The sequence below is a fragment of the Aulostomus chinensis genome, chromosome 11 (genome assembly GCF_037954235.1).
Source record: "Aulostomus chinensis isolate RoL2024-O1b breed Wild chromosome 11, RoL_Achi_v1.0, whole genome shotgun sequence".
Lineage (NCBI taxonomy): Eukaryota > Metazoa > Chordata > Actinopteri > Syngnathiformes > Aulostomidae > Aulostomus > Aulostomus chinensis.
In genome coordinates, this window is record NC_141330.1 from 13637579 (window position 1) to 13664360 (window position 26782).

Here is a 26782-nt window from a genome sequence, read left to right on the forward strand (position 1 = left end):
ACCCACTCTCATGCATGTTCTCCCTGTCCAGTCTTAATCTTGGTTGGATGATAGCTAGCAGGTGGTTGCATGGACACACAGATGACACAGTTGTGAAGGAAAAACTGCTCTGGAAAACATTTCTGTCATAAATATTCAGTGAACATGATTTCAGTCTGTGTCACACAAAGCTAGTAGCAGGCTAACATATACAGTAGCTGGTGGAGCTGAGCTAACTCCAGGCATATTTGTTAGCCTAAGGTTACCTCTCCAGATAGGTTCTCAGGTGTCTGATAAAGTTTGTAGCGTCCCTGACAGTGACATCACAAATGTGGCATATAGCAGTTGTTTCGTTGCATTTTGCGTGAAGTTTTCAAGTTATGACAAACGACTGCTGCTCGCCGTGGTTTAGCTGCTGCTGTATCTGCAAGCACCAGACGGATGTGGAAGGATACATTTGATGACCAACCCAAGTCAAGTCACGTGCGTGTGACTTCTTATGTGTGCAAGTCTCAGACTCGAGTTTGTACGTCTGACTTGTTAAGAAGTATCAGCAGTGGTGTTGTAATGGTATTTGCACATGAACTCACTGAAACTTCAGATATAATTGGAACCTGGCTTGGCGTGATTCTACAGTACCACCAGCAGAAAAACTAGGGCATTCAAGCACAGAGGAATGTTGGACCAACACAGAACTTGGGAGTTTAGTAGGTATTACATGCAGTAAATTTGATGTTTGGCTGACGTTCTTTACTGTTATGATTATTTCTGTAAATTTGGGCTCCACCATTTACAGGCCTGCAGCTCTGTCTGTAGGAGTGCCCAATTTTCCTGTTTAATTGGAGAAGGGGTCTGAAAACCTCACTTTTATTCCATGCACGTTTGTTTAATTTGATAATGAGCACGTTGGCCTGTGTAGCCTCAGGTCTTGCTTAAGTATAGGGATACTATTGCAGTGAAGCAGAGAGAAAGCAGACATTCGTGACAAAAAGGCTCTGGTTAGCCGTTTGCTTCCACAGCATCACAGAGGATTAAGTTCCTGTTTGCCATCTCATCTCACCAGCGAAGGTCCATGTTGACAGATGTTGCTCCTGTGTCGCCTCAGCCTGTTGCTGTATATTATATTTGATAAAGAGTGATCATACGCAGACTTCCCCTGCCTTGTACTGTGCTTGTGTGCATGCCAGAGCAGTCTCCCACAGGCTGGCTCGGACCGGGAGGGACGTCCGTCTATTTTCTTTCTGTGCTGATGGACTTCTCTCTGACCCACTGCTGTCTGATTGTCGCTAACAGTGACAGTCCAGCGCTGGCGCTGAGCCCATCGGAAGAATCACACAGCCTTTGTGTAGGAGGCATAAAAGCCCATTTGTCAGAGCTGAATTAGCAGGGTGGGGGTGCAGGACTATACCTGCTGTGCTCTTGACTACAGTGTGTGTCTCGGATTTGTTTATGTGCTTCTACTTTAGAGGATAAAGACACAAATTGTCACTCAAATGTGAACGCAAGTGCGTCTCTCACCGTTAAAATTCGAAACACTGCCAAGTTAATTAAGATGACCCAACACGTAACTGCTCTTCTGTAGTGGATGGAAACAAAGGCATTTATGAAACATTTTTACCAGCTGAAAAAGCATGATTCAATATTTATCATTTAAAAAAAAAAAAATCTATCGGCCACGATTCGATGATTCTCCCTGCAAATACAGCATGTGTAGCCACAACGTGAACTTTGCACTTTGCGCCAGACACATCTGCTGTGGTTCAAAATTGTATAAAAGCAGATTCATGAGCAACACCATTGAAGCCAGGCAGTTGTGCTCCCTTAGCTAAAACTGCAGCGTTGAGGTTTTTTTTTTTTTTTTTTAAACATCTGCCAAGGAGATTATGTGATCAATGCCTTTTGTTTTTGACATTTTTGATTAAACTTGGTGCAAAGATGGATGATAGTGCAAGGATCAGAGGTGAACTATTGGATGCAGTCTGGATCAAACAATAGATCTTGGAACCGGAAAACTGCTGAAAGCCATTGTCTGGATCTTAGCAGTATTTTTATAACGTCAGACGAATTTACATGAAATTCCTTGAGAACTTGTAAGAACGTTCCAACTTCTGGAAGTCATCTCGATTTAGGATCTGTAATCCATAAAAGATCTCTTTTCAATTGAATGGAAGACTTCTCTCCAAATATTTGAGCGGATTTTGATGAAAATCATTGAGGGGATGTATTTTGATATTTAGAGAGAAGTGCTAAGCTTTTGGGAGACGGAAACGTTATCGGTTGTGTTCCGCATTGACGGTCCAGCAGACCTATTTTTACTGGTTTATAAAAACAAAAAAAAAATATGAATGAATCTCGATATTATATTTTTATTCTGCATCCACAGTGTAGGCTGCTTGGCGGAGGTATGCTCTCTCTGACAAATGCACACACTGCACTAATAAAGCCTGAGCCTGGCCTTATCCTTTAAAATGACCAAATTACATGAAACTTCATACCCTAATCACAGAGTTGGCTTCTAAGCGGAGAAACTATCCCTCACAACAATGCTCTCCTATTCACTATCAGACTTGAATGGCATTGGGGAGCATTGTTGTCATCTTTTATTTGGATTGTCACTCAGACATTGTAAACTGTTGACAGGATGGTGATTGAGTCTTTGCACATCATTGTTAACACAGAAGGCGGAGTCGACCCCTGAGTTGCTCCTGAGCCCTCATTTTCCCGTTTGGAGACTTTTTTCCCTGCTCTGTCCCTTGACCCTGTTCAGTATTGTTTTCAAACAGCCGAACAACAACAACTTTGTCACATTAGAAAAAGACTGAGCAGTCGATGAAAAGAATTCAGTTTCAAGATTATTTTGCGCTGTAACATACGGCTCTATTTTCTTGTCAGCACCTGCCTGCGTCTGGCATATTGATGGCTCCCTTAGATTTAGAGAGACTGTGTTTCTTTATCTTGATATACACTTGTGTGTGCGCACTATCTCTTTACTCTCTCTCTCTCACACACAAACACACATAATTTGAAATGATAGCAGTGGTCCTAATCTCCAGATAACATTTCTCTTCCTCTCCATTTCTCTTGCTTTCTTGACAGGAGAGGCAAAAAACACAGCATCATTCTGCGAACACAGCTGTCAGTCAGAGTTCACGCCTGCATCGGTGAGTAAATGAACTGTCCTGCTTGCAAAACTTGACTTCTCACTTCATCATGTTAAAAATATGAGTTTTTTTTTCTCTTCATCGTACATCACCAGCGAGTTACGAGCTATATTGAGCCTCCATTGTTTCAATGAGGTTGCACACAATGCACAGTGGCAGTTTGAGGGAAACGGTTTGGAATTCTAATTTGAGTGAGAAAATTACCAACATCTCAATAACACTCTGAAAACCAGAGCAGAGACTTGAAACATTTTATGTTTTCAGAGTTACTGTGTTCTGTCACTTTGGTTTATTGGGCCTCCTGGTGTCTTTGAGTAATGTGAGGGAACTAGCACAAAGCTAAGTGAAAACATATGCAAGCTTGCACGTGTGTGACCTGCGCGCGTGTGTGCACACCCACACACACACACACACACACACACACACACACACACACGCACACACACTCTCAGAAGCTCCCTAATTGTCATGAGGTCACTCAGGTTTTGTCAGTTCTTGTTTTAGCGCTTCTCTCCTGCATCTCTGTGCAGAACAAACATTAATAGGTACTAATGAATTGCTCCCTTGTATAAAGCATGAAATGAAAACCTCTTTTTTTAAATCGAAAGAGACTTGTAGAGTTTTTCAGGAATGCACACAACGGCTAGCTCACACTGTCGGTAACAGAACGTGCAGAAGCACACAGTGCTGCTTCTACAAATACAAAAACAACCCAAGGTCTGTGAAAGCTATCAGGCTGTAAATTGTCAGATGCAGTGTTTTTTCTCTAGTAAGTAGACTGAGGTAAACCGGTGTAAAGGCCCAGATATTTTAAGAAGGATGCGATATGCAACAGTAGTTGACTCTGGTCATATATTGGATCTACTGATGAGTAATTGTGGTATAGTTGGTGGATTATTTTATCATCACGTCTCCTGTTGAGACACACGAGAAATGGGAACGGCAGCTTTTCTTTATGAAATCCTGTTGTTGATCTCTCGACGCTATAATTATGTAATTGATCCAGTAAGCCCATCACATGATACGATAGCAAACATTGCAAAATTATATATCAGATTGATGGGAGACTTGATACACAAGACATTTCCAGTCTTCACCTGATGTAACTGAACATGCCGGGACTTGTGGATATTTACTCCTCTGACCTGGCTTTACCTTTGTCTCTCCTCCTGCTGTTGCTTGGCTTAGCTTAGCGGAGCCTGGGGAGAGCTAGACAGACTTCTCTAAGTGGATGATGACCCTCTTTCTCTTTAAGTTGACAGCCACCTGTTGCCCTTCTCTAGTGGCTGCCTGCCTGTGCTGCTGGCTGATTTATGTCTTCTGCGTGAGGTGGTCACCGTTAACTGTAACTTGTTCAGACATTTGAGCCTAATTTGATCCGACTTGAGGGCTTTACTCCATGAGTGCAGAATTACTAGGTGATTTTCTTGCTCCGCACAGGAGATAATTCTTTAGTTGTCCAGAGACAAATGGCAGGCTGTAGGCTTGCCCTGCATTAAGAGACAACGCTGCTGTCAGTGAAGACTAAAGTGTCCTTCTGTCAGGGCTTTTTGTAGATTCTCATCCCATTTTTTTGTCTTTATATGAGAGCTGTTGTGCACTAAAACAAAATGTAGCGACGAGACTTTATCCTAAACAAGACAATATTTTGATGAAGGTGTTAACATAAGGTTCTGATTAAATACTTCATTCATATCCCTGTTTACATGCCACAGAGCGAAGTCCAACCCAAAGACATCAACCTCAGTACATCGCAACGTTCTATGACAGGGTTTCCTTCTAGAAAAGCGGTTGGTTGCTAATTATGTTGTGGTATATTTTCTTCATCACATTGCAGAAAACTTGAAGTGTATAACACTCACTGGAGGCTGGACTGTACTTCATAGAGTAGTTTGGTTGTTATTTGTTGCAAAAATGCTGCAAAACCTTGGGAGGGACTTCATAGTGGAATTTAGGTTCACACATGTCGTCAACACTCTCGACGAATGCAGCTAAAATCAAAATATTCCTTGTCTTTATTTGATTATTTCTTACTCAGACTATGAACGTATTTATCGGTCAAAATAGTCAGCAAATGTTGTTTGCATTTTATAGTTCAGAGTATTGTCTTAAACTGGGTGAGTACTGGAACATTGCTCTTCATGTCCGGGTAGCCAGTGGCTTTAACACTGGAGACTTTTAAAGTTCTCTCCTTTTGCTTAAATCCAACACACAGATGAGTTAAGGCCAGCAAAGCAACCCTCATATATCTGCTGACCATCACCTGGGGACCCAGTCACCTCCTCCCACAGCCTCACGAGGCTCATGCATGCTTTGCGCGTTCTAAACTAAACTTAACGGTACATCTTTGCAGACTTGGCCTTTGTCTTTCTGTGTGCAGCTGAAATGACAGGAGGTCCTAGAACAGCCAAATTAAATCCAGTACAGCGACGTTTATTTTTGTAAAAAAAAAAAAAAAAAGCATATTTTGTACAGTAGCCTCACCTAGCGTACGGACTGACAGCTACATTAGCTCACTGAAGTTGTTTATGTATTGCTTCTAACAAAGTTATGTAAAACTATGTTTATGTAATCTGGATTTCTACTAATTTATACATCATCGAGCTGTGTGTGTGTGTGTGTGTGTGTGTGTGTGTGTGTGTGTGTGTGTGTGTGTGTGTGTGTGAATGGGAGAGAGAGAGAGAGAGAGAGAGATAAACCACAGAGAGGCCTAATCCAGGCTTCCTGAATCATGGTCATTAACGCTCACATACATATGGCTCTGATGAAGCAGGCGGAAATCTATTCAGCCAACGCACTGTAGGATGGAAAGTGCTCACCCAGAGAGCTAATGGTTTATTACACTGGTTTTTACTGATCCACCCGATCCTCTCCAGTACAGTCATTTACTCTAATCATGCAGCGAGGCAGCCCAGGCTCTTTGTGTTCTAGTAGTGTTTATCAGGTTAACATTCGGAGTGTTTATGTCCGTGTGTAACCTCATTAACGCGTCTTGTTTTAAAAACCACTAACCTTTAGTACAAATAAAACCCTAATGATCCACATTAACATGGAAGGTGTTTTGGTGACCACGGCGGCTCCCACTGAGACACTGCTGCCTCCCTCCAGCTCAAAGGTCCCTAATGACGGATGAGATGATCACTGGACATCAATGCTCTTCTTGAAGAACTGTGAAAACCACACCGATGTATAAGTTTTAACTTTACTAATGCTGGAGTTAGTCCTTTCAGTGATAAATCCTTTTGAATACATGTGTCTTTCACTTAATAAGCAGCATAATTGACGGTTTGATATTTGTTTATATGACTAACGCAAAAAACAGGTTCCGAGAATCGGTGGAACCCTCTGCACGTTAGCCCCCTGATTGTGAAAGAGCCTGTGGTCAATGCTGTTACTGTTTGTGGACTAGGAGAGGAACGCGGGCCTGATTAAAGCAGTTCTTAAAAGATGAAGAGAGAGAAACTTAAAGAGCTTGAGCCACACAGTGATTCAGTATGGAATACTTCAAGAACAAGAATTATTACAGATGTATGTATTTGTGTAGCAGTTAATAATCACTGATGATCAGGAAATTCACCTCGTGAATTATTTTCCGTGGGGCCGCCATCAAACATCACGTGAAGGGTAGGTGGAACGAAGTTGCATTTTTTTCCTCACAAATATTAAAAACATGTATTTCAAAGCTGAGATGTATCTGTATCGTGTTGAACAGCAGGTTCGTCTGTCAACACATTGATCCCAGCTGAGGAGTGACAGCTGTAATCAGAGGCGGCACATTCTTAGTGGATTATCTGCTCTGTCTCTTACAACCTCTTATAATCGGAGCTCAAGCCATGATTCATAGTGACTGCTGTGGACTTTTGTTTCTTTTGGACTATAATTTTGTCAAATTGTTAGTTTTGATCTTCAGGTTGACAACTGGAAACTGGTTGACAATGAAAATGGAAGACGACGAGCTGTAAATCTAGTCTGCTCATTCCATTCTCCTGGTAGAAGATGAATTCCTTACAGTCGACAACGCAGTTAGAAATAGACACAGTTGAGAGCTTCCATTGCTTCATCTGTATGAGTAGATATGTATGTATATATGTGAGTGTATGCATGTGTGTGTATGTATATATGTGAGTGTATGCATGTGTGTGTATGTAAATATGTGAGTGTATGCATGTGTGTGAATGTATATATGTGTATGTATGCATGTGTGTATGTATATATGTGTGTGTATGTAAATATGTGAGTGTATGCATGTGTGTGTATGTATATATGTGTATGTATGCATGTGTGTATGTATATATGTGTATGTATATATGTGTGTGTATGCATGTGTGTGTATGTAAATATGTGAGTGTATACATGTGTGTATGTATATATGTGAGTGTATGCATGTGTGTATGCATGTGTGTATGTATATATGTGTGTGTATGCATGTGTATGTGTGTATATATATGTGTATGTATGTGTGTATATGTATATATATATGTGTATGTATGTGTGTATATGTATATGTGTGTATGTATGTGTGTATATGTATATATGTATGTATGTATGTGTGCATATGTATATATGTAGGTGTGTGTGTGTGTCTATACAGTATATATACTCACACATATAGAAATGTGTGTTGTAAAGGTAAAGTGTGTTTGTACACTGTGAGAAGCTTGTATAATGAAGTCGTCCTTTTCAGACTGTGTTAAGACATGATTGAAGGTGGTAAGAACTGGATTTAGGTTTGGAAAGTGTGTGTGTGTGTGTGTATGTGTGTGTGTGTGTGTGTACGCATTTTATCATGATGCTACCAACCTCAGTGTCTTTTCCACATGCTCTGCCAGACCTCTGTGAAGCCATCTGCACTTTTTGTGAGCACAATAAAGAGACAATTCCAGCACTTAACTTGCTCTAATAAAGACATCAGCTTGAAATGTCCATAATTATTTCAAATGAGCTGAGATTGCTAATTGTAGCTCTTATCCATTTATTTCCCTTAATTAAAACTAATTCAGGGAAAATATAAATGTAGACATTTTATTAGACATGTTTATCTTAGCTGTTAATGTCTTCATTATGATGCAAAACTGAACTGGGAAAGGAAAAAAACTTAAGTACATAATGTGAGGTTTTCAAAAAAACAACACTGTCAGTTCTACGGTGAAACACGATTTATGTACGCTTGCACGCACACACGGATGTCTCATCGCTCCACCCTCCCTAAAAAGTGCAGAGAGGCATAATGGTGACTAAAAATGAAGCAGAATGCTGTTGGTTCGTTCATTCCTTTATTCATTAACTTCAGCTCAGCATGTGTTTTCTTCTCCTTTGCTGGGGATCTTTTTCTTCTCCTTGTACTGTACAAACAAAATACAGAAGATTGTAAGTACAGAACTGCTTTTTGAGTCACAATTATCTAGTCATGTTTCTGTGACCACGGCGTTCCAAGCACATGTAGAATAATTCAAAACAGGCATATCCCATTGCACCTGAGAGAGACAGCAGACGATCAAATGACCCACACTCTCATCTCATCGACCCCCCGAAAAAGACCCCAAAATGGGATTACAGTCACCCTGGGAGGCCAACCTAAACAACGTCATGCCAAAGAGGAGAAATCTGAGGCAGCAAGCATCTCAGGGAGACGAGAGAGTGAAGTGAGTGTTGTTCTTCGACGCTATCACTCACCTCACACTTTTCCCAACTCTGTTTTTATACACTTTCTGTTTGGCTCGTGGCCCAACAGCCCCACGCGAGGAGATAACGGCGCACAGCACTGATCCCATCACATTCCAGCATCAGGACGGTTTCCTCTCTTGTGTCCATGCGAGCAAAACATTTCATTTTTGGAAAAATGTAATATAAATATAAAATATATAAAATATAATTGTCTTTGTTTCAGTGTCGCGTATCGTACAGGGCTGTAGATTCATACGAGCACTCTCACACACTCATGCTAAGGCATGCACATATTAAGAAGCCATCTGGTTCCAGTTGCAAGCCTCCTCAGTGCTGCTCCTCACCTGACCTAAAAGACGAGTGTCTACATTTCCATCCAAGAGGTTCTTTTTTTTATTCCTCTCTCCGTTTTCAGGATGAATGGAATGGTGGACGAGCAGCTTTACCAGGAGACAAAGCTACATATTAATATTAGTAAATAATAGCACTTTCCCATCTATTCTACTGAATTCATCACCGAGAACAAGGCGACCACCAGTCAAGAATGACTTGATTACTCAAACCTACATTTTGCAGCCAGTTCTTAAAAAAAAAACAAAACGGTTTGTGCATCTTGACACTGGACTTGGTCGGCGGAGTGTGGATGGCATGAGAAGCAAACTGCTCTGGTTTACCGCGGCTGTGAGACGCAGCAGCCCTGGTGGAGGCGGACAGGTGTGTAACCTCAGTAGCCACAGAGTTGAAACAGCTGACTCCTGACGGGCAGCAACATTTGCATGGAGTCTGGGTTTGTTTCGCTCGAACCAACACAGCATTTGATGTCTGCGTAGAATTGTTTGTTTATTTACACAAGAGTCTGGGGTTTTAGGAACAGCCGGCCTTCTCCCCCGCTCTGTTGGAGATGGAAGGAAGTAGAAATAAAGAAATGATGCAGGAAGTTTATCTTTTTCCAAACTATGACTGAAGTAATGAAAATGTAATCAAAATTGCAAAATTGAGGTGAGGAGGTGCAATATAAAAGGCTGATTTTGTGCCAAAATACCATTTTCTATGAGATATTGCAGTTCTGCAGGTATATCCTGCCCACTCGTTATATTTCAGTCGCAAATAAAACATCAAAGTTTGATGCCGATCATCACTAAAATCACACTGTAAACATTTAATGAGAAATTATTATTCCCTGTAAGATTTTGAATCATATTGCAGTCCCAATATCAGTAAATATGATCAAAAGTACATGTTTCCTCCCAACCATGCAGCCCTGATCACATTTGTCTGGCCTATTTGACGTAAAGCAGGTTAAGCTGAGATGGGCGGCTCGTAGCAGAAATCATAATCGCAAATCATTTGGAAAAAGCCTTCATTTGTTTGAAAAGGGGATTTTCTGTCAGTGTAATTCAGAAAGTAACAAATATTTTTTAAAAATTGCATAAACACATATCTGAAAAAACATATTTTGGGCTACCTTTATAATTATTGGAAGCTATTACAATTTTGCCAGACTAGTGACAGAATTTGGACATTTACATAAAATTTGTTTTCCCTGTTGATTGATTTTATTTTCTACTCTCGGAATGCGTTTGTTGTTTTTTTTATCCGTCTTTACAGAATTTAGCAAACCTCCATAAAGCTTCCATGACAAATTTGCAAGCAGTTGATCATTAAACTTGAGTTTGGGGTTATGGGTGATTCTGCTATATGCTCAGGAAGAATTTCAGTGCTTATATTTTAGACACATAAAAAAACCTTGACCTTTCACTCTGTACCCCTCTGGCCTTCAGCCAAATCCTAGTGTGCCGTGGAATTCCATCTCACATCCACCCTCACGTGTCCTGCTGGTTCCTTTTCTTTCCCTCAAGCTTTGATGTCAGCGTCTTTGTCGGGAAACGTCTCATTCCGTCTTCACGTCCATCAAGAGAATATGAGAAATACCCAGGAGAACTCTTCGTATTTTTCTCTGTTTGTCGTTACACTTCTGTCACTCACCCAGCGCTCTCGGTTGTTATTTCTTCTCTCACCTCACATCACGTCGTGTTGCCACAGCTGGTTACAGCTTTGAATCATTTACCATCGCTGTTTTGCTTTGAAGCCAGATTCATCGGATTTTTGTCACGTTCACGTGCCGAGATTGATTCAGTGGTAAGGATGACATCAGCTAGAAAAATACAGGTTGACATGACCTGTTTAGGCCTGGAGGTGTGGCAATCACTGTTGGACAGCTGGAAATTCACACCAGTGAGGTGTCTGAATGCTGGTCATGCCTATTCATCTATCATTTTCCACCGTCCTCCAACATCCCACCAGCTTGTTCGTCCTTCATTTCAGGAGTAAAACAGATTAACAGCATCCTTCCTCTATGACTGTGCTGTACCACCTGTGGCTTCCTCTGTTTCACATTCTGTACTGGTTACTGACTGTAGACCAGCAGAGGCTTCATGCATATTCATCAGTGAGCCATCTGGAAGAGACAGAACTCATGTGGCATTCCGAGGTGACGCCCCCAGCGGTGTTCTGCTTCCCAGCAGCAATCATCATTCAGGGACAGAGATGTGATCTATAGCTGGAGAATGAGACCATGTTGTAATCCACTAAAAATATCAGCCAGGACAGGAGGGGTTTCTATTTCATTTTATCAGCCACAAACATGTTCAAGGCCAAGCAGTTATGGTGGTGGTTCTTCAGAGCTGATGTAAGCTCACGTGCAAGCCAGAAGTGGGATGAATAATATTTGTATTGTGGAGCCTATAATGATACATAATATCCTTTTGACTGTTAATCTCGCACGACTTTGGACCAATATTATCGTTCTTTCTTGTTTATACTGAGCGTTGAAGTGAGGAAGGCTTTCTGGAGTTCAACGTAAGAACCCGGACCATGTGACGCAGACTTCCTGTAATGACTTAAAGGGACAGCTCACGCCAGAACAGTGACTCCACAACAACATGGCGTCAGTGACGTTTTTCAAAAAAAGTTCCCATGTAGAGGACACTTTTGTTACTTCGGACGGGCAGTATGGAGACATTTAATGGGTTATCAAGTGGTCTCCGCTTCGACTATTTGGGAGATTATCCTGTGGAGATTAGAGGACTGAAAGACTTCATCCAAGCTTCCATCTGCAGCAGGGTGACTTACTTTTCGTGGTTGGGTGAAATATCCCTTTAATTATTTTTACATTGCAGCAAAAGCACAAAAAAATCATTCCTGTTGCCGGCTTCCACATTGTCTAACCTTAAAAGTCACCTTGACCTTTGACCTCCTCAGTGTTTTCAGGTCATTCTTGAGTCACAGTAGATGGTAGTATTATATTAGGAGAAATTTTCACAAGGCCTTCCAGAGACACTCTTGCCTTTGACTACCAAAATCTCCTCAGTTCCTCCTTGAGCCTCAGTGAACATTTGAGCCAGATATGCAAAATTCCCTCAAGGCATTCCAGAGATATTGTATTTTAAAAAATAAATAAATAAAAGGGTCATATGGGCTAAAAATTAGAAATTATAATGCCTCTGGCCTACAGCGGAGGCCTAAAGCAAGCATAAAGTGACTTCAGTGTTCTCATGGGGATTATAGCAGCAGCTGAGATTGAACGACTCAGACCTCTCACCTCCATTTCAGCATTGCTGGGTGCTGGGAGAGTGACTAAAGAGCTCCAGCACCATGGCGACCCCCCATGAGCCTGAAGAGGAGCTCTCAGTGTGGCCTTAGCAGGATAAGATTGGAGAATCTTTCTTATGTGTTCTAAAGCGAGTGAAAAGAGTGATCGCGAGAGGAGGCCTGAAGCTTTGTGTGAACATCAGCTAAGAGCCCTCCTAATGGGTTCAGACATGTTGGGCAGCAGGGACGGCTCCATCTGAACTGAAGCTCAGGAGGATTGAGAGAAATACGTGCCACATATGGTCGTGAAGTGCCTTCCACAGGCACAACACATGAACGCCCTGCATCAAATTATCTTTTATTACTCATGGCTCAGCTGGAACTGAAGAAAGAGAATTTAAATGGTCAAATTTTGTACGATTATATTCGAACAAACCCGGTAACCAAACCTCCTCTGTGGCAGACTAAGCGAAAGCAGAAGCATTGTCTGCTTTCGCTTAGTCTGGATTCTAAAGAGGAGTGAAAATATCTATTGGTGTAAACCCTAAGTGATTCATGAAGCCGGAGCCATGTTTACATCGTTGATGTGGTTCAAGCTGTGTAAAGTCTCATCTTTTAGCGAACATGTCAGACTGCGTGGGGTTCTATTCAGATTCATCCTCGTGTGTTCTACAGTTGTATTCTCAGTGGTCACTTAAGGATCATTGAACACGAGAAGCACTCAAATGTTTTGCTTAGACCTCTTGTTTATAAGATAAAAGCCTGTGTCGAAGCCTTTAATCTTTGTGTTTGGAAATGTGAAAAATGTTCTCCCAGTGTCTGGACCTCAGAAGACATTGGTGACTGTTCTGTTTGTTCTCTGTTTGTGCGATGATGAATGCCTTTTTGTATTAGCAACACAAAGCTAAGAGCCCAAACAGGGTTTCATTAAGAATTTGCCGTTGAAGCACGCACGCACGCACACACACACGCGCGCACACACACACACACACACAATTCAGGGAATAAACATCTGATCTACTACAAAGGCCCTTGGAGACTGCAGACTTCCCCAAAGGTCCATGTAATATTTTGCTGCGTAATTAGTAAAAACGTGTAACAGGTTCTTGGTTGGCCCCTCAAAAATGTTCTTTTTTTTTAAGTCAAAACAAAATACTATAACAGTCCAAATGTGTGGAGCTGGGACACTTCAACTACGTAGAACTGAACATGTTCTCAAGTGAATGGACCACTGGTGACTTATTTGCTGATAGTTTGAGTTTAGTTTGGATAGTTTTTGCAAACAAGAATGCAACAATTGCACATTTTGTTCTTTTTTTTTTTACGTGTCATCATGAACCATCTATTAGCCCCCACACTCCCTCCTAACTTTCCATTCGTGCAGCAAAATTCACAGTGGCAGGCAGCTGCTGCTCTGGAGTAGTGTTATGGATGAGAATTCAGTGTTTTCTGTGTTGCATGTATCTTTTGATTTAAACACTCATGGTCCCAAGCTAACAGTTTAACAAACAATAATAGCAGGCTGCAGTTCCTGTGGGTGTTCCCAACAAGTCTCGGTGGTTCAATAAAGAGGGAAATTAACATCCCACAATATTATTGCTTTTGTTCATTATTTAGTTACATACACAAATAGGCATGTGAACTTACCAAAAATGATTTTTTCTGGAAGTGTACTGTGGTTAAAGGGTTCAGTCAAGCTCAAAATTTACTACACAAAGTTTTCTGACTCAACATTGCCAAAACACGCTGCTGGTGTTCACACTCCTGGTTTCTCCCCTCTGACACCATGTCGCAATGACCCCCCCCCCATGAACGTTCAGCAAATGTTGATCATCATGATATCTGAATTCTTGGTGAAATGAGTGAGGGATTAAAAGACGTTTAAATATGAAAATTACCAACACTGTGGAAGCATAGAGTTGAGTAATGTTATGTACATCAGAAATCGCAATGCTGTGATCACATTGATTCAAGCAAACGCAGCTAAACTCCAAAGACTCTACGGGGGCTTGTATATTTTTAAAACTTGCCCACTTTTGTCGCACTTTTGTCAGAAAATGTCGCATTCTTTTGTGTCGCCATTTTCAAGAAGTGACTTCACTTCCGTGATGCTGCGGGACACGATATTACCTCGTGCGCTCGCTCGTGAAAATGATGAAGGCAAACCGGTCTCATTAACCAATGAGAATAGCAACAAAAGTTGGTACAGTATGAACTGTGGTTAATTACATCAGTTCTACTTTGAAACACTGTTCTGTTGTTGTGTAATGTGCTTATTTCTACAGCTACAGCTCTGTCTCTGATGCGCAATGTCAACTATCATAGGAAGTAATTGGATGTGATTCTTTAGGCAGGCTAGCACTTATGATGTCGGGAGATGCACTTTTTTCACCAAATTACAAAATTTGACCATTTCTCGCAATCTTTTTGCAAAAAAATCATGTAAATTTGTCAGTTTTGTAAGAAACTGAAAATAAAGCATTTTTTAACATGGCAGTTACAAAAAAGAACAACAACAACTCAGCAGAATCCTAGAACCCACGCACTCATAAAGTATATGTGGGTGTGACCTCAGCCTCCCGGCAGAAACCCAAGCACCCACTCCTTTAATGCTGCATGTCCGGATTAGAGGATATAAAGAGGCCCACCTCTCGAATTTCTTCACACTTGTCAAACAACATCAGAACAATTTGTTTTAAGCATAATTCCATGCTGTTGTTATGACAATGTGTGTGAAATATCATTTTAACATGAGAATCAGGTTCTTTCTTTCTCTGCCCGGCGCCCTACATGATGGATATGCTACTGGTTTCCTTGACAGGCTGCAGGAGGATCTGGGTCTGTCTGCAGAGATCCAGGGTCAACTGGGGTTAACCCTGTCCAACCCTCTGGGCCACCTGGAGACCCCCTCGACACCGTTCACCAGGATTATCCCAGACCCTCCTGCGCACAAGTTGTAGACATATTACGGGTCACAGAGGTCGTTTGTGTCTCTCACACATACCCCCCCCCTCCCCCCAACTTTGATGCCTGTGTCCTTGGATGCTTATCCTGTAAATGCTATAGGATGAAAGGCCTGGCTTGGCACAGGCCTCGCTGACCCCTACAGCTTTAGCTGCTGGGAGCTGGCTGCACTCCTTTTTGTAGGAGTTGACACTTGAGGGAAGCTGTCGGCCGTGAGGTCACCCAGTGGGGGTGGACTGGGAGATTGGAGGACCACCTCCTGTCACCATGAAGTGATTTATGGAGAAGAGACACAATCCTGGAAGCTACAGTGAATAGTGAAGCCATCGCATCACCTCAGCCCTCAGCAAGCCTCTGTTCTGTTAGGAAAATACAGTATTTTGAAGAGGCAGTCTGGCTGCCATGCAAAACATCACTCTAGCGAGCTGCCCTTTGACAAGATTGTAATGTCTGACAACAGTAAAATGCCGCTTTTTAATGTTTTCTCATTATTAACTACTTGCAGTTCAGCATTATTTAAGCATAAGTTAAACAATTGTTTGTGCTCTTTGTGAACTTACGTTAGGTTAAATTATCTCTAAACATGACACCCTAAATTTGCTATTTCAGGGGTGTAGGTTATCGCTATGTAGCTAGGTAGCTAGCTAGCCAGCCAGCCAGCTAGAGGTTTCAGGTGTGAGACATAGGGAGGGGGACTTTGAAAAGGGCAGCACATAGAAGCAACAGCAATATTATGTTTGCATGTTAAATATCCATCTATGATTTTGGTGGATAAATCTCAGTGTTGCGGGTGAGTAAATGCTGCCCCCTGAAAAGTTCCAGTTGACTCCAAACAAGAACCCTTAACATACTGGCACATAGTCAGTCGAGTTCCTTTAATTTACTTTCCCAAACCTCATGAGTTTACATGGTATAAAAAAATAAATGTCGCAGCAATCATACATAGACTTCGTAATAATTACAATTGTTGCAAAATTTCAAGACATTAGCAGTTTGACAAATAAAATTTGTTTCCAAAAAAGCGTAGCAAAAGTCTGTGTGATTCTTGACTGAAAAATAATGAGGAAGACCTGGATTATATTTCAATATCATATTATTTCATCTATTTTTGTGGATATCGGCCGTGGTTTTCCCATGCAGTATGGGAACAATTCAAATAATTTTAGACTTTATTAAAGTATTGCAACCCAAACACGCAGAAAATAAGGTCCACCTTGAAAAATATTGCAATTTCCCTTTAACAGTAGATCCCCGTCCCTCCGGTCTGCCTCCGCGTTTCATACCAGAGGATGAGGTGTAATAATGGTGTAATATTCCCACCATGAACAGGCTGTGTAAGGGGCTATTGGCAAGCAGAAGAGAGAGGTTAAGTGGAATTCAGTCTCATGTATTTCTTCCTGTGGAAAGTTCCTGAATAGGAGAAATGATTTTTCATTCCCTGTCTGGGACATTTCACATATGTCAGGAGTTATTTTTTTATTTTTTTATTTTTTTTTAAAGACATAATTTTTGCATTAATCTGCTGCCCCATATTTTTATGCTAAACCACTTTTTGTGCCCCTCATTTCTAAATCGAGAACGATGGTTTTGGAGGGAGAGGAAAAGACATGGAGGAATGTTCCCCTACTAAGACGTCATGTGGTGCATGACTGTGCACACCGCCAGGCCAGGCCCTCTCAGAGGGACCGGTCTTTCCTGGAAATCTCAATTTACCTTTGAATAATAGAAAATAGACAATGTAACACATGTATCTATATGTGCCTGTATGCAAAGGGTATCTACTGGTGCCATTAGGAAGGACTTATGAGGAAATGAAACTGTAAATGTACTCGATTTGTTCACCTGTATTTAATAAAGTTCTGATCATTTCTCACTTTAGGTATCATGTCATAAAGCCAGGGAACATTCTTTTTTATCATGTAAGTGTGTTTGAATAACACAGATCTCCCAAATCCCACCGCTCTCCCACTGCTGCTCCCTGTTTCGCTCATCTGTAGTAACTGACTAATAGCTGTATCACATCGTACTATAGTGCTCTGGGTCTAAGGAGATGTCTTGAGCCAGCTCTTTTTGGTCTGTTCCCCATCAGGCAGGCTGCCTCAGCAGGGCCTCAGCCTGCCCGTGAGTGGAAATCTTTGGCCCGTGTTATCTTTGGAAAGTGTCGAGTCCACAGAAACCCAGGAGCGCGGAGTCCAGTGTCAGCTAGACATCCTAGGCTCACTATTACTCAGGAAAGATGGAGACGTTGTGCTGCACCAGAATAAAGAGAGTCGAGGAAAGCAGGGCTACATTCGATGAGTATCAGAGGTCTTTACACTGCTGTAGCAAAAAGGAAACTTCCGGTTTCTGGCTGCAGTCACGAGGACTATTGGTGTTGTAAACTTGTTCGGAGGAGCCGTGGTGCGCTCTGACATCTATAGGGTCCAGTGAGACGATCCAAGATTGCCAGTCGCTTGCTCTGTCATTGCTCATGAATCTGAGGGAATGTGGGACAAAGAGCTCCATATGTGTAATCGTGTAACTCAAGTCCTGCAGCGAGGAGGGCCTCATCCACTTAATGCAGGAATCCATTTCACTCTGTCCAGCTACATTGCTGTGATTTTTTTTTCTTTTTCCCCCTTCATTATGACCCCTAAGAGCCAGCAGGCAATCGGATGGGCTCATATACATTTTGCATTTTGCGGTGGTGGTGGGGGGCATGACAAATTAGCACCCTGCAGAAAAGCTGAGTTTCTACGGATGTTTGTCTCATCTAAAGAGACTGGCTGTTTCCTGACTTGGCAAACAGAAGGTTCTGGTATAATCGAACATTCAGGGCTTTCAGGAAAGAAGAGATTCCCATCAGATTTGACCTTTTTTTAATTTGAGTTTTTTAAATTGCTATGATACAGTTTTGAGCTTCTTTTTTCTAACATCGCCAGATTTGCTTCTGATGAAGTACCAGTTTAAGTGTGTACTTTCTCAATGTTTAGTATCCTGTGTCAGATCTTGCCACCTTCCATTGTGCTACACTGACATTTGATTTTAATCCTGAGCCAGTATTCATCAATATTATCATGTATTGCCTTTGACCTTTAGATTAAAAGTTATCACAGTGACCTTTGACCTCTCAGCACCAAAATCTTTTCAGTTCATCATTGAGTCCCAGTGAATGTTTTCCAGTGTCAAAAAGAAATTCTCTTGATGTGTTCCTGAGAGGGCGGCACGGTGGTGTAGTGGTTAGCACTGTCACCTCACAGCAAGAAGGTTCTGGGTTCGAGCCCTGGCTCCCTGTTCCTGTGTGGGTTCTCTCTGGCTTCCTCCCACAGTCCAAAGACATCAAGAGGGGACGAGGCTGACTGATACTCTAAATTGACCGTAGGTGTGGCTGTGAGTGTGAATGGTTGTCTGTCTCTATGTGTTGGCCCTGAGATGGACTGGTGACCTGTCCAGGGTGAACCCCGCCTCTCACCTGAAGGCTGCTGGGATAGGCTCCAGCCCCCCCAGGACCCTTAACAGGATAAGAGGTAGAAAATGGAAGGATGGATGGATGTTCCCAAGATATTGTGTTAACAAGAATGGGATGGAATGCCTCTGGATCAGAACTGGCACCGATGCAACAGAATTCTGCATGACAAATACATCCACCTAGAATAAACAATGTATCCATCTATCCATTTAGTATACCACTTATCTGTCAAGCGTTGCAGGGGTTGGAGCTGGACCCCCTCCACCCAGCTGACATTTGTTGGAGGGTGATGGATGTAGCGACCTGTCCAGAGTGTTTCACCACCTCTCACCCAGTGCATTCTGGGAGATACGCTCAATTCATACACAGAATGGAACGGATAAATGGCACCTATCCCAGCTGACATTGGGTGAGAGGCAGGGTTCATCCTGGACGGGTCGCCAGTCTGTCGCAGGGCCATCAGTAGCCATTAGAGACTCAGTATCTTGCTCAAGGACACTTCAACATGATCACCGGGGGAAGTGAGGATCAAACCAGCGACCCTTCGGTTGCTAGATGGCCATTCTACCTCCGAGCCATGCTGCCTCTAACTGGAAGATAAATAGTTATATTAATATTTATATCATCCCCCTTTATCACAGTGAGGTTTAAAGTTTTGAAACTAAAGGGGTAATTCCCCTCATCGTCAATAGACCAAGCACTCTGTCACATGATCTGCTTGTGGGACTGAAATAATCTAGAAACATCAGCAGTTCTTATAATAGTAGATATTCCAGATAAATGGATGTAATGAAAGAATGACCTGGATACTAACACAAGGGCTGAGCTCCAGCAGGGTAAATTGTAGCTCTGAGACTTCCCCCTGCTCCATGTGCCCCTCATGTCAAACGCGGCGTACTGTATTTCTATCTCACGGTTTTACATGTGCTTATGGTTATATTTAGAGTAAGGCCCTTCTGTAAACTCCTAAGCCGATGAGTCATCAAGAGTGTTTGCGATGGTGTTAATTTATTTTTTGATCTAACCCACATAGATTCTGGTTGTAGACAGGGCTCACTTTACTCTCACCTACATGCAGCAGCTGTGCAGCCATTAATTTAGAAACAACTCCGTATTTTATGACAAAATCTGCCACTGAAGTTTATTGAACAGATCCAATATCACATAAACTATCAGAGGACCCCGTGTTTACTGGCTGCCTGTGCAAATACCCACTTACGGTCAAAGCTGAACTTATAAGAACATAACGGTGGAAGCTCATGGCCACTGTGACCTCGCGCCTTCAGGAATGATCCTGCAGGAATTTCATCACATCTGACAAAAAAATCCACTTGGATTTAATGTTGAACTGTTTGAAATGAGGTGATAGAACTCCAAGGCACAGTGGTGCAGTTTTTGGCACTGTTACCTCACAGCAAGAAGGTTCTGGGTTCGATTCCCGTGGCCAGCTGTCTGCATGGCTTCCCTCAAGGTGTTCCAGCTGCCTCCCAAAAACATGCAAGTGGGGTTACTTGGAGGTCTTAAGACTTTTCTTTTCTCCACATCTCCAGGATTTATAGACTTTACTGTGATACAGTTTCACACAGTTTAGGATAAAATGATGAAGTGATGAGACGTTACACCTAAATTGTCATTATTCACTGCCATTGATACAGTATAAGGGAGTGCATTTAATATGTTTAATCTCACTGAATTATAGACGGACTTTCATGTAACTTGAACGTTTGGCATAGCCGCTGAAACCCGAGACCGAAATTAGATTTTTTGTTTTTCTTAATGATCCAAACCATTTCACTGTGGTGCATTTGAGAGTTCGGCTTCATTTGACCACTTAAAGTAAAAAATGGTGAGACTGATATTTTCACTATTATGTAACCTAGTTTCTGTCCCAACTCTTCTCCCGTTGCCAAAGTGTAGCAGAAAGTTGCTTACGCTGCTGTTCCTCCAGTGGATGAGGGAGAGTTTTCTCAGCGGCTGGATGGTTTTGCCTTCTGCTGTGCTACGTTACAGTATTCCACCACCCATTAACTTGTGACATGAGGGAAAATCAGGTTGATGGCTTTACAGGATGGCCAAAGAATTTCAGTCTTGCACAGTAAAGCTCATGAAAGAGGAGCAGAGAAAAGCAGTTGAGATCTCTTTAATTTTGCTAATGTCGCCGTGCTAACTGATGTGCCGGTATATCTGCCGGCCACCGTGGTTAATCCGCGGCTCAGGTGAGTCCTGTCATCCAAATTAACATTGTGATTGACAGCTGCTGGGTTGTGGGTGGTTAAATAATACATTTTTAATGGGGGGATAATAGGATTTACATTCTGTTATATTGTCAACAGAGCTTAAGAGCTGCGGTTCTCTGATGGCTTAATTTTTGGACAAATTACACCTGTGCATAACTCCTGTTCTGTCCACACACACACACACACACACACACACACACACACACACACACACACACACACACACACATATACACAGAGCGTTGTCATGGGAACGGACTCACGTTTTCTCCAGCTCATACCAGACAGATTTTATTACACACAATTTGCTTTTGATTAGGACCATTAATAACAATAAAAAACAAAATTTCTTTTCATTTCACAACAAATTGTGGTTTGAAAACTAGAGAGTTGTAACCAAAGAACAGTCACATGGATATATTTACCCTAAATTAAGACAGAGAGAGAGAGTGAGAGAGCAAGCAAGCAAGTGAGAGAGTGAGCTCTCGGAAAATACTGCCCTTACATTTTATATTTTCTGACAGATATAGACATCTCAGCTGCTGTGAAATGAGTTGCAGTATTGATGTTATCATGGGTTAGTGTTATTAATATGTTCTCTATTTCTGCACACGTCTCACACTGGCGGTAGCTAGGCTCTCACGTGTTGCTCTGCGTAATTACAAAGACAATGGGGAGGTGAAGCAAACTGTCCATGCATTGAGATGAGGGTGTTACAGGTTGTAAATCAAAGAAGACATTTCCTTTGGTAGGTGTCAGTTTATGTTGGAAGCGAACACACAGATTGGGATGATGAACATCTCTATAGTATCAGAATACCTTTCCCACCTACACCTAGAACCATTCATTTGTTTCTTTTCCACTATTCTGCTCTGTTTTTGTTTTTTTTATATGAATTCAATTAAACAAAGTGAAGTAAAACATCATTGAGACTATTTTTGATATCATGACTGCCTCTCGAGGCCAATACTGATTTGTGATAGGATTTTACTACATCATTAAAGTCCTACTACCTCGGCGGGCTGCAGCTGTTTTAAAAGCTTCACATCTCCAAGCGATGCTGGAATGCTTGTACCAAGCTGCATGAAGATATGCGACCGTGAAGGTGTTAGAATTCACCCTGGTGTCAGCGAGACCGCCCTTGAATTGTTGTACCTGTGGTTATGGGGGCTTTACCATCTCTGAGCACGCTGAGGGAACAATGCATCAAAAGGTGCACCTGGCCCTGTAAAAACGCCTCATATTTCTTGGCAGTTACGCTACGATGCAGAGCTAACAACACACCTAATACCTGGCATGAGATCGCTACACATCCACCATGCTGGGCTCACACGAAGGGAAAGTGTGAAAACCGTTTATTAGGCGATGGGAGTTTTTATAATCCTGAGTGGTTTATAATTGCAGAGCAGCTGTAAACATGATGTTATATGACATGTTTAAGGCTGAAAAGATCCTTTTACAAATGATCGCTTAAGAGGCATAACATTTTCAAAATGACTTGACCAATATTATATTTGTGAATTGTGTACGTCCATGATTCTACAATATTCTAACAAATTCCAAACTAGAAGTGTTAATCATGAGCTGTGTGTCAGCAGGTTTAAATCTCCTTTTACCCTCTTCACGGCCGATATTTTCATTTATTGCATTGTACCATTTAACAACACAGTAAACCAGCGTAATTTATTAATATGATATTTCGGTATTCCTCCACCTCACTCACTCCACTCACAGAGAGATCGCATAACATCACACTACACCTTTCAAAACCTTTTTTTAAACATTGCACAACTGCACGTTTGAATATTGAGTATGAAGCGAATTGTGTGTGAAGATCACTTTGGCCAGTGTTCCTTTGCAGCTTTTTTTTATCTGAATGCGATGACACAGTGGGAATCACTGCAATCCGATCTTGTATGTAATTGACAGAAGCAGATGTGAACAAATGAACAGATGGCAAAAAATTCCCCTCACCCCTGCATTCACCATCAGGACCAAAACAATGAAACCAAACAAAAAAATATGGGTCATGAAAATCAGATGATTCTGTCCCAGGGCTCCAGTATAATAAGAGATCTGTATATTGCTGGCTTGTCATGTGACCTGCAGCTGTTTGGAAAGGTTAGCGGTATCCGGGAGAGGGGGAGTGATGGAACAGGAACTCTGACTCCACACCCAACATTGCTACTTAAAATAATCTTTACAATATCTTTTCCCTGATGATATCAACATGCCCACAGCTCTGCAGCAACAACCGTGTGTTTCTTCTGCAAAGGCCACTTTGTGCAACTGTCTCCAGACACACAAAGTGAATACATATGTCCTTTTGCTTTGCTTACTGGGAGTTTATTGCTGTTGTTTGGGGTTTGAACATGTCAGTTAGATGTAATGAATATGCCGCTAGTATATTTTCAACTCGTTTGGTTGTTTGTTTGTTCTACTTTTGTGGTCACAAATTGTTGCCATGGACATATTTGGTATGTTTCCATCCACTACAGAAATCACAAGGCTGTCATTTTCTCTTGATCTCTGTCGGATATTCTTATAAACAGTATAATCTGGTCAAACAAATATATATCTTTATTCTTTAATGATTATATTATTATATTTTCCCTGTCATTTTGTATTTGTAATTTTACAGTGTAGCCGCACTGGGCATTCACATCAATGTGACTGGACAGAGATGTTAACTGGACTCCCTCTAACTCTCTTTCCAACTTTCTTTGAGGAAATAAAACAGGAGTTTTTTTGTTTTTTTTTCATGTTGTTTATGATTTTACAAGTGTTCACCTATGTGTGAACAAACAACTGGAGTCAGACGATTTTTATTTTTAGTTGCATCAATGTAAACGTGCGATTTGACTGCGGGGTTTAGCCATGCTTGTGCGAAAGGCCGAGTTGTGCGAGTGAGGTAGTTTTAAGTGTATTTCTCAACATTTTGTTGGCTCCGTGATTGCAGGAGGTGAAACACAATCTAAAAACCACCCGAACAAAAGCAACAGCACACGAGCACAAAGCACAATAGAGAATCCCCCTAGAAAGCACCAGATATGTCGACGCTGTTAAACACTCAAATGATAAATGAAGTTACGCCGCTGTGCCTGGTGCATGAATGCTCCCAGCACCTCTCTCAATAGGAGATGGACTAAAAATGCATTTTACATTGATGTGGTCATCCTGTGATCAAACATGAACACTGACCATCCACAGGAGCAGCGTGAAAGCTGCCTGAGCGGAAGAAGGTGTGATGTGCACAGAGATGCTTACAGACGTTTACAGCTTAACTGCTGTTTAAACAGCAGTAAAAATGACTGACTTTAGACCTGGTTTTATTTGTCAAATGAAGGATATTCCTGATCAAACCTCCTCTTCAATGCAACGCATCTGTGGGTGCACAGAAGAGCATAAGCACATCTGGTATTTAGACGATACAGATGCTGGGCAAATAAACTAGTAATGAAACCTAACAAAGATTAGATCAAGCTTTGAAAAACTTATGGTGTGTCCCAAATCGCATCCTTCCATACTATATACTTAACATTTTGAGTATACTCAACTCAAAATGGAAAAGAGTATGGATTGTATGTAAAAATTGAGTATGCAACAGTACCTGGATGACATAATCTAATCGGTCAAGATTTTGAGTATGCGACTGTGGAGACACCACGTCGTCATTTCCGGTGAGTGCGCTGTGCAGCAGTATGCGATTTGGGACAGCACTGCACCCTTGAAACTCGCACATTGCGCGATTGAGTACATAGTATGCTTAGTATACTCAATTTGAAAATTTTAAGATTGCAGTATGGAAGTATGGGATTGGGACACACCATTAGTCATGAAATCAGAGAAAACCCAAATCGTGGCGATGCTTTTACATCTTTGAAGTGTATTTGATTCAGCAACACAAAAGAATGAAAACCACTTAAGATGACACAGTCCTGTCATACTCTAACACTCCTCACCCAGCAGCTCTCTGTTGCTGTCCCTCTCATATCTGAAATTTGAGCCCATGTTGATGTGAATGCATTTATTGTGCTGTTAGCTTTGAGTGTGGTCTTAGACACAATCACACTGACAGAATGTTAACTATCTGCACTCTAAGTCCTGTTGAGGCATACAAGTTCAGTTATTGTGCTGTTGGCTGCAGGTTTGGTGGGATGGGGGGGCGCCAGGACCAGATTTAGTTCCCAGTCTGATCCTGAGCACCGTCAAGCCTTGACAGTTTCTTTCTCAGTACTTTGAGTGTGTGTGTCTGTTTGTCTGTGTCTGTGTGTGTGGGTCACACAAATGGGAAACTGAACAACTCACAGGTGTGAATAGCTGCCTGTGTGTTTGCCTTGAGTTGGATGTAGTGACCTGTCCAGAGTTTTTCACCGTCTCTCACCCAGTGCATTCTGGGAGATATGCTCACTTCATACACAGAATGGAATGGATAAATTATTCTGAAAATACACTATGAAGTCTATAGGTGTGTAACGTAAATACAGCTAGAAAGCATTCAGAGTGTACAAGGTGAACTTTGGGTCCCTGGCATCATCTTTCTCAGGCCTTAATATTGTAATATCAAAGCTGCAAGCAACGCAAAGACAATTTTGACGCGAATCAAATGTTTTTTCTGTCAGGTTTACTTCCTGTAACCACTAGCTGGCACTATGACTTGAATTCAGCTTGTACATGTCTTCAGAGCAGGATCTTCATTAAACTTGCAAAGTTTGGAAAGGTCTGAACATGGAGAATCCAGTTACAAGAGGTTCAGAGTTTCAAAATCTGCCCCCTCACCACGGTAACACCGATTAACAAAATATCTGTCTTCTTTGTAACTCATCACCATGTTTGAGAGGACATTACCAAAGCTTTCAATTCCATCCATCCATTTTCTGTATCGCCTATCTGTTGAGGGTTGCGGGGGGGCTGGAGCCTATCCCAGCTGACATCGGGTGAGAGGCGGGGTTCACCCTGGACAGGTTGTCAGTCCATTGCAGGACCATTAGTAGCAATAAGGGGTTCAGTATCTTGCTCAAGTGCACTTCGACATGGTCACCGGGGGAATTGAGGATCGAACCACTGACCCTTCGGTTACAAGATGGCAACTCGTCCTCTGAGCCATGCTGCCCTTGCATTCAATTCCCTCGGCTGCAAGACTTAATGGGTTTTCCATACGCTGCCCTCCTCCACCATGTTTGGTGAAAATCTGCCTCATAGTTTTTGTGTAATCCTGCTGACCAACACTCAAACACCACAGAAAACACGACCTCCTTGATGAAAGTAATAAATCTACATTATTATAATGGAAATGTCCGACCAACAACGACTGAGTTCACGAGAGGTTTACAGAATTATCCTTCAGTGTCAGGACACAGGGAATTTCATGGCCCAGGGATTAGTCATTTACCTTTGCCAGCTCCCTGCTTGGCAGTTTTGGATAAACAGTGAAGGACTTAGCCTGACCTCACATATGAATCACCTCAGGAGCGAGCCCTTCAGAGTCATGTTCTACGTGTCTTCTCAAGCCAAATAGTCAAAAATGAATTCACTTGTCCAAGCTTTGTACAACTTAATAACACACCCTTGCAAGATGTCATTTTCTGCTATTTGCTCCTTATGTCGCCCTTGTTTTTGCACACTTTGACAAGACTTAGGTGCAAACACAGACCAGTTCAAATAAAAGTCTCACCATGTATCTGCTAATTACAGTCGATCATGGTTTGTTGGCAGGGGCGAGCGACGGAGCGGGTCAT

General features: G+C 41.9%; 1 protein-coding gene across 4 annotated transcripts in view; it reads left to right on the top strand.

Moving 5' to 3' along the window:
• The window catches only part of fhod3b (formin homology 2 domain containing 3b), a 90381-nt gene that overhangs the window by 12469 nt on the left and 51130 nt on the right, over nucleotides 1–26782 (top strand). For all 4 annotated transcript variants that reach the window (XM_086218674.1, XM_086218675.1, XM_086218676.1 and 1 more), the window contains exon 3: nucleotides 3076–3140. In XM_086218674.1, the coding sequence (XP_086074800.1) occupies nucleotides 3076–3140 (65 nt within the window). The remainder of the gene's footprint in view (nucleotides 1–3075; nucleotides 3141–26782) is intronic.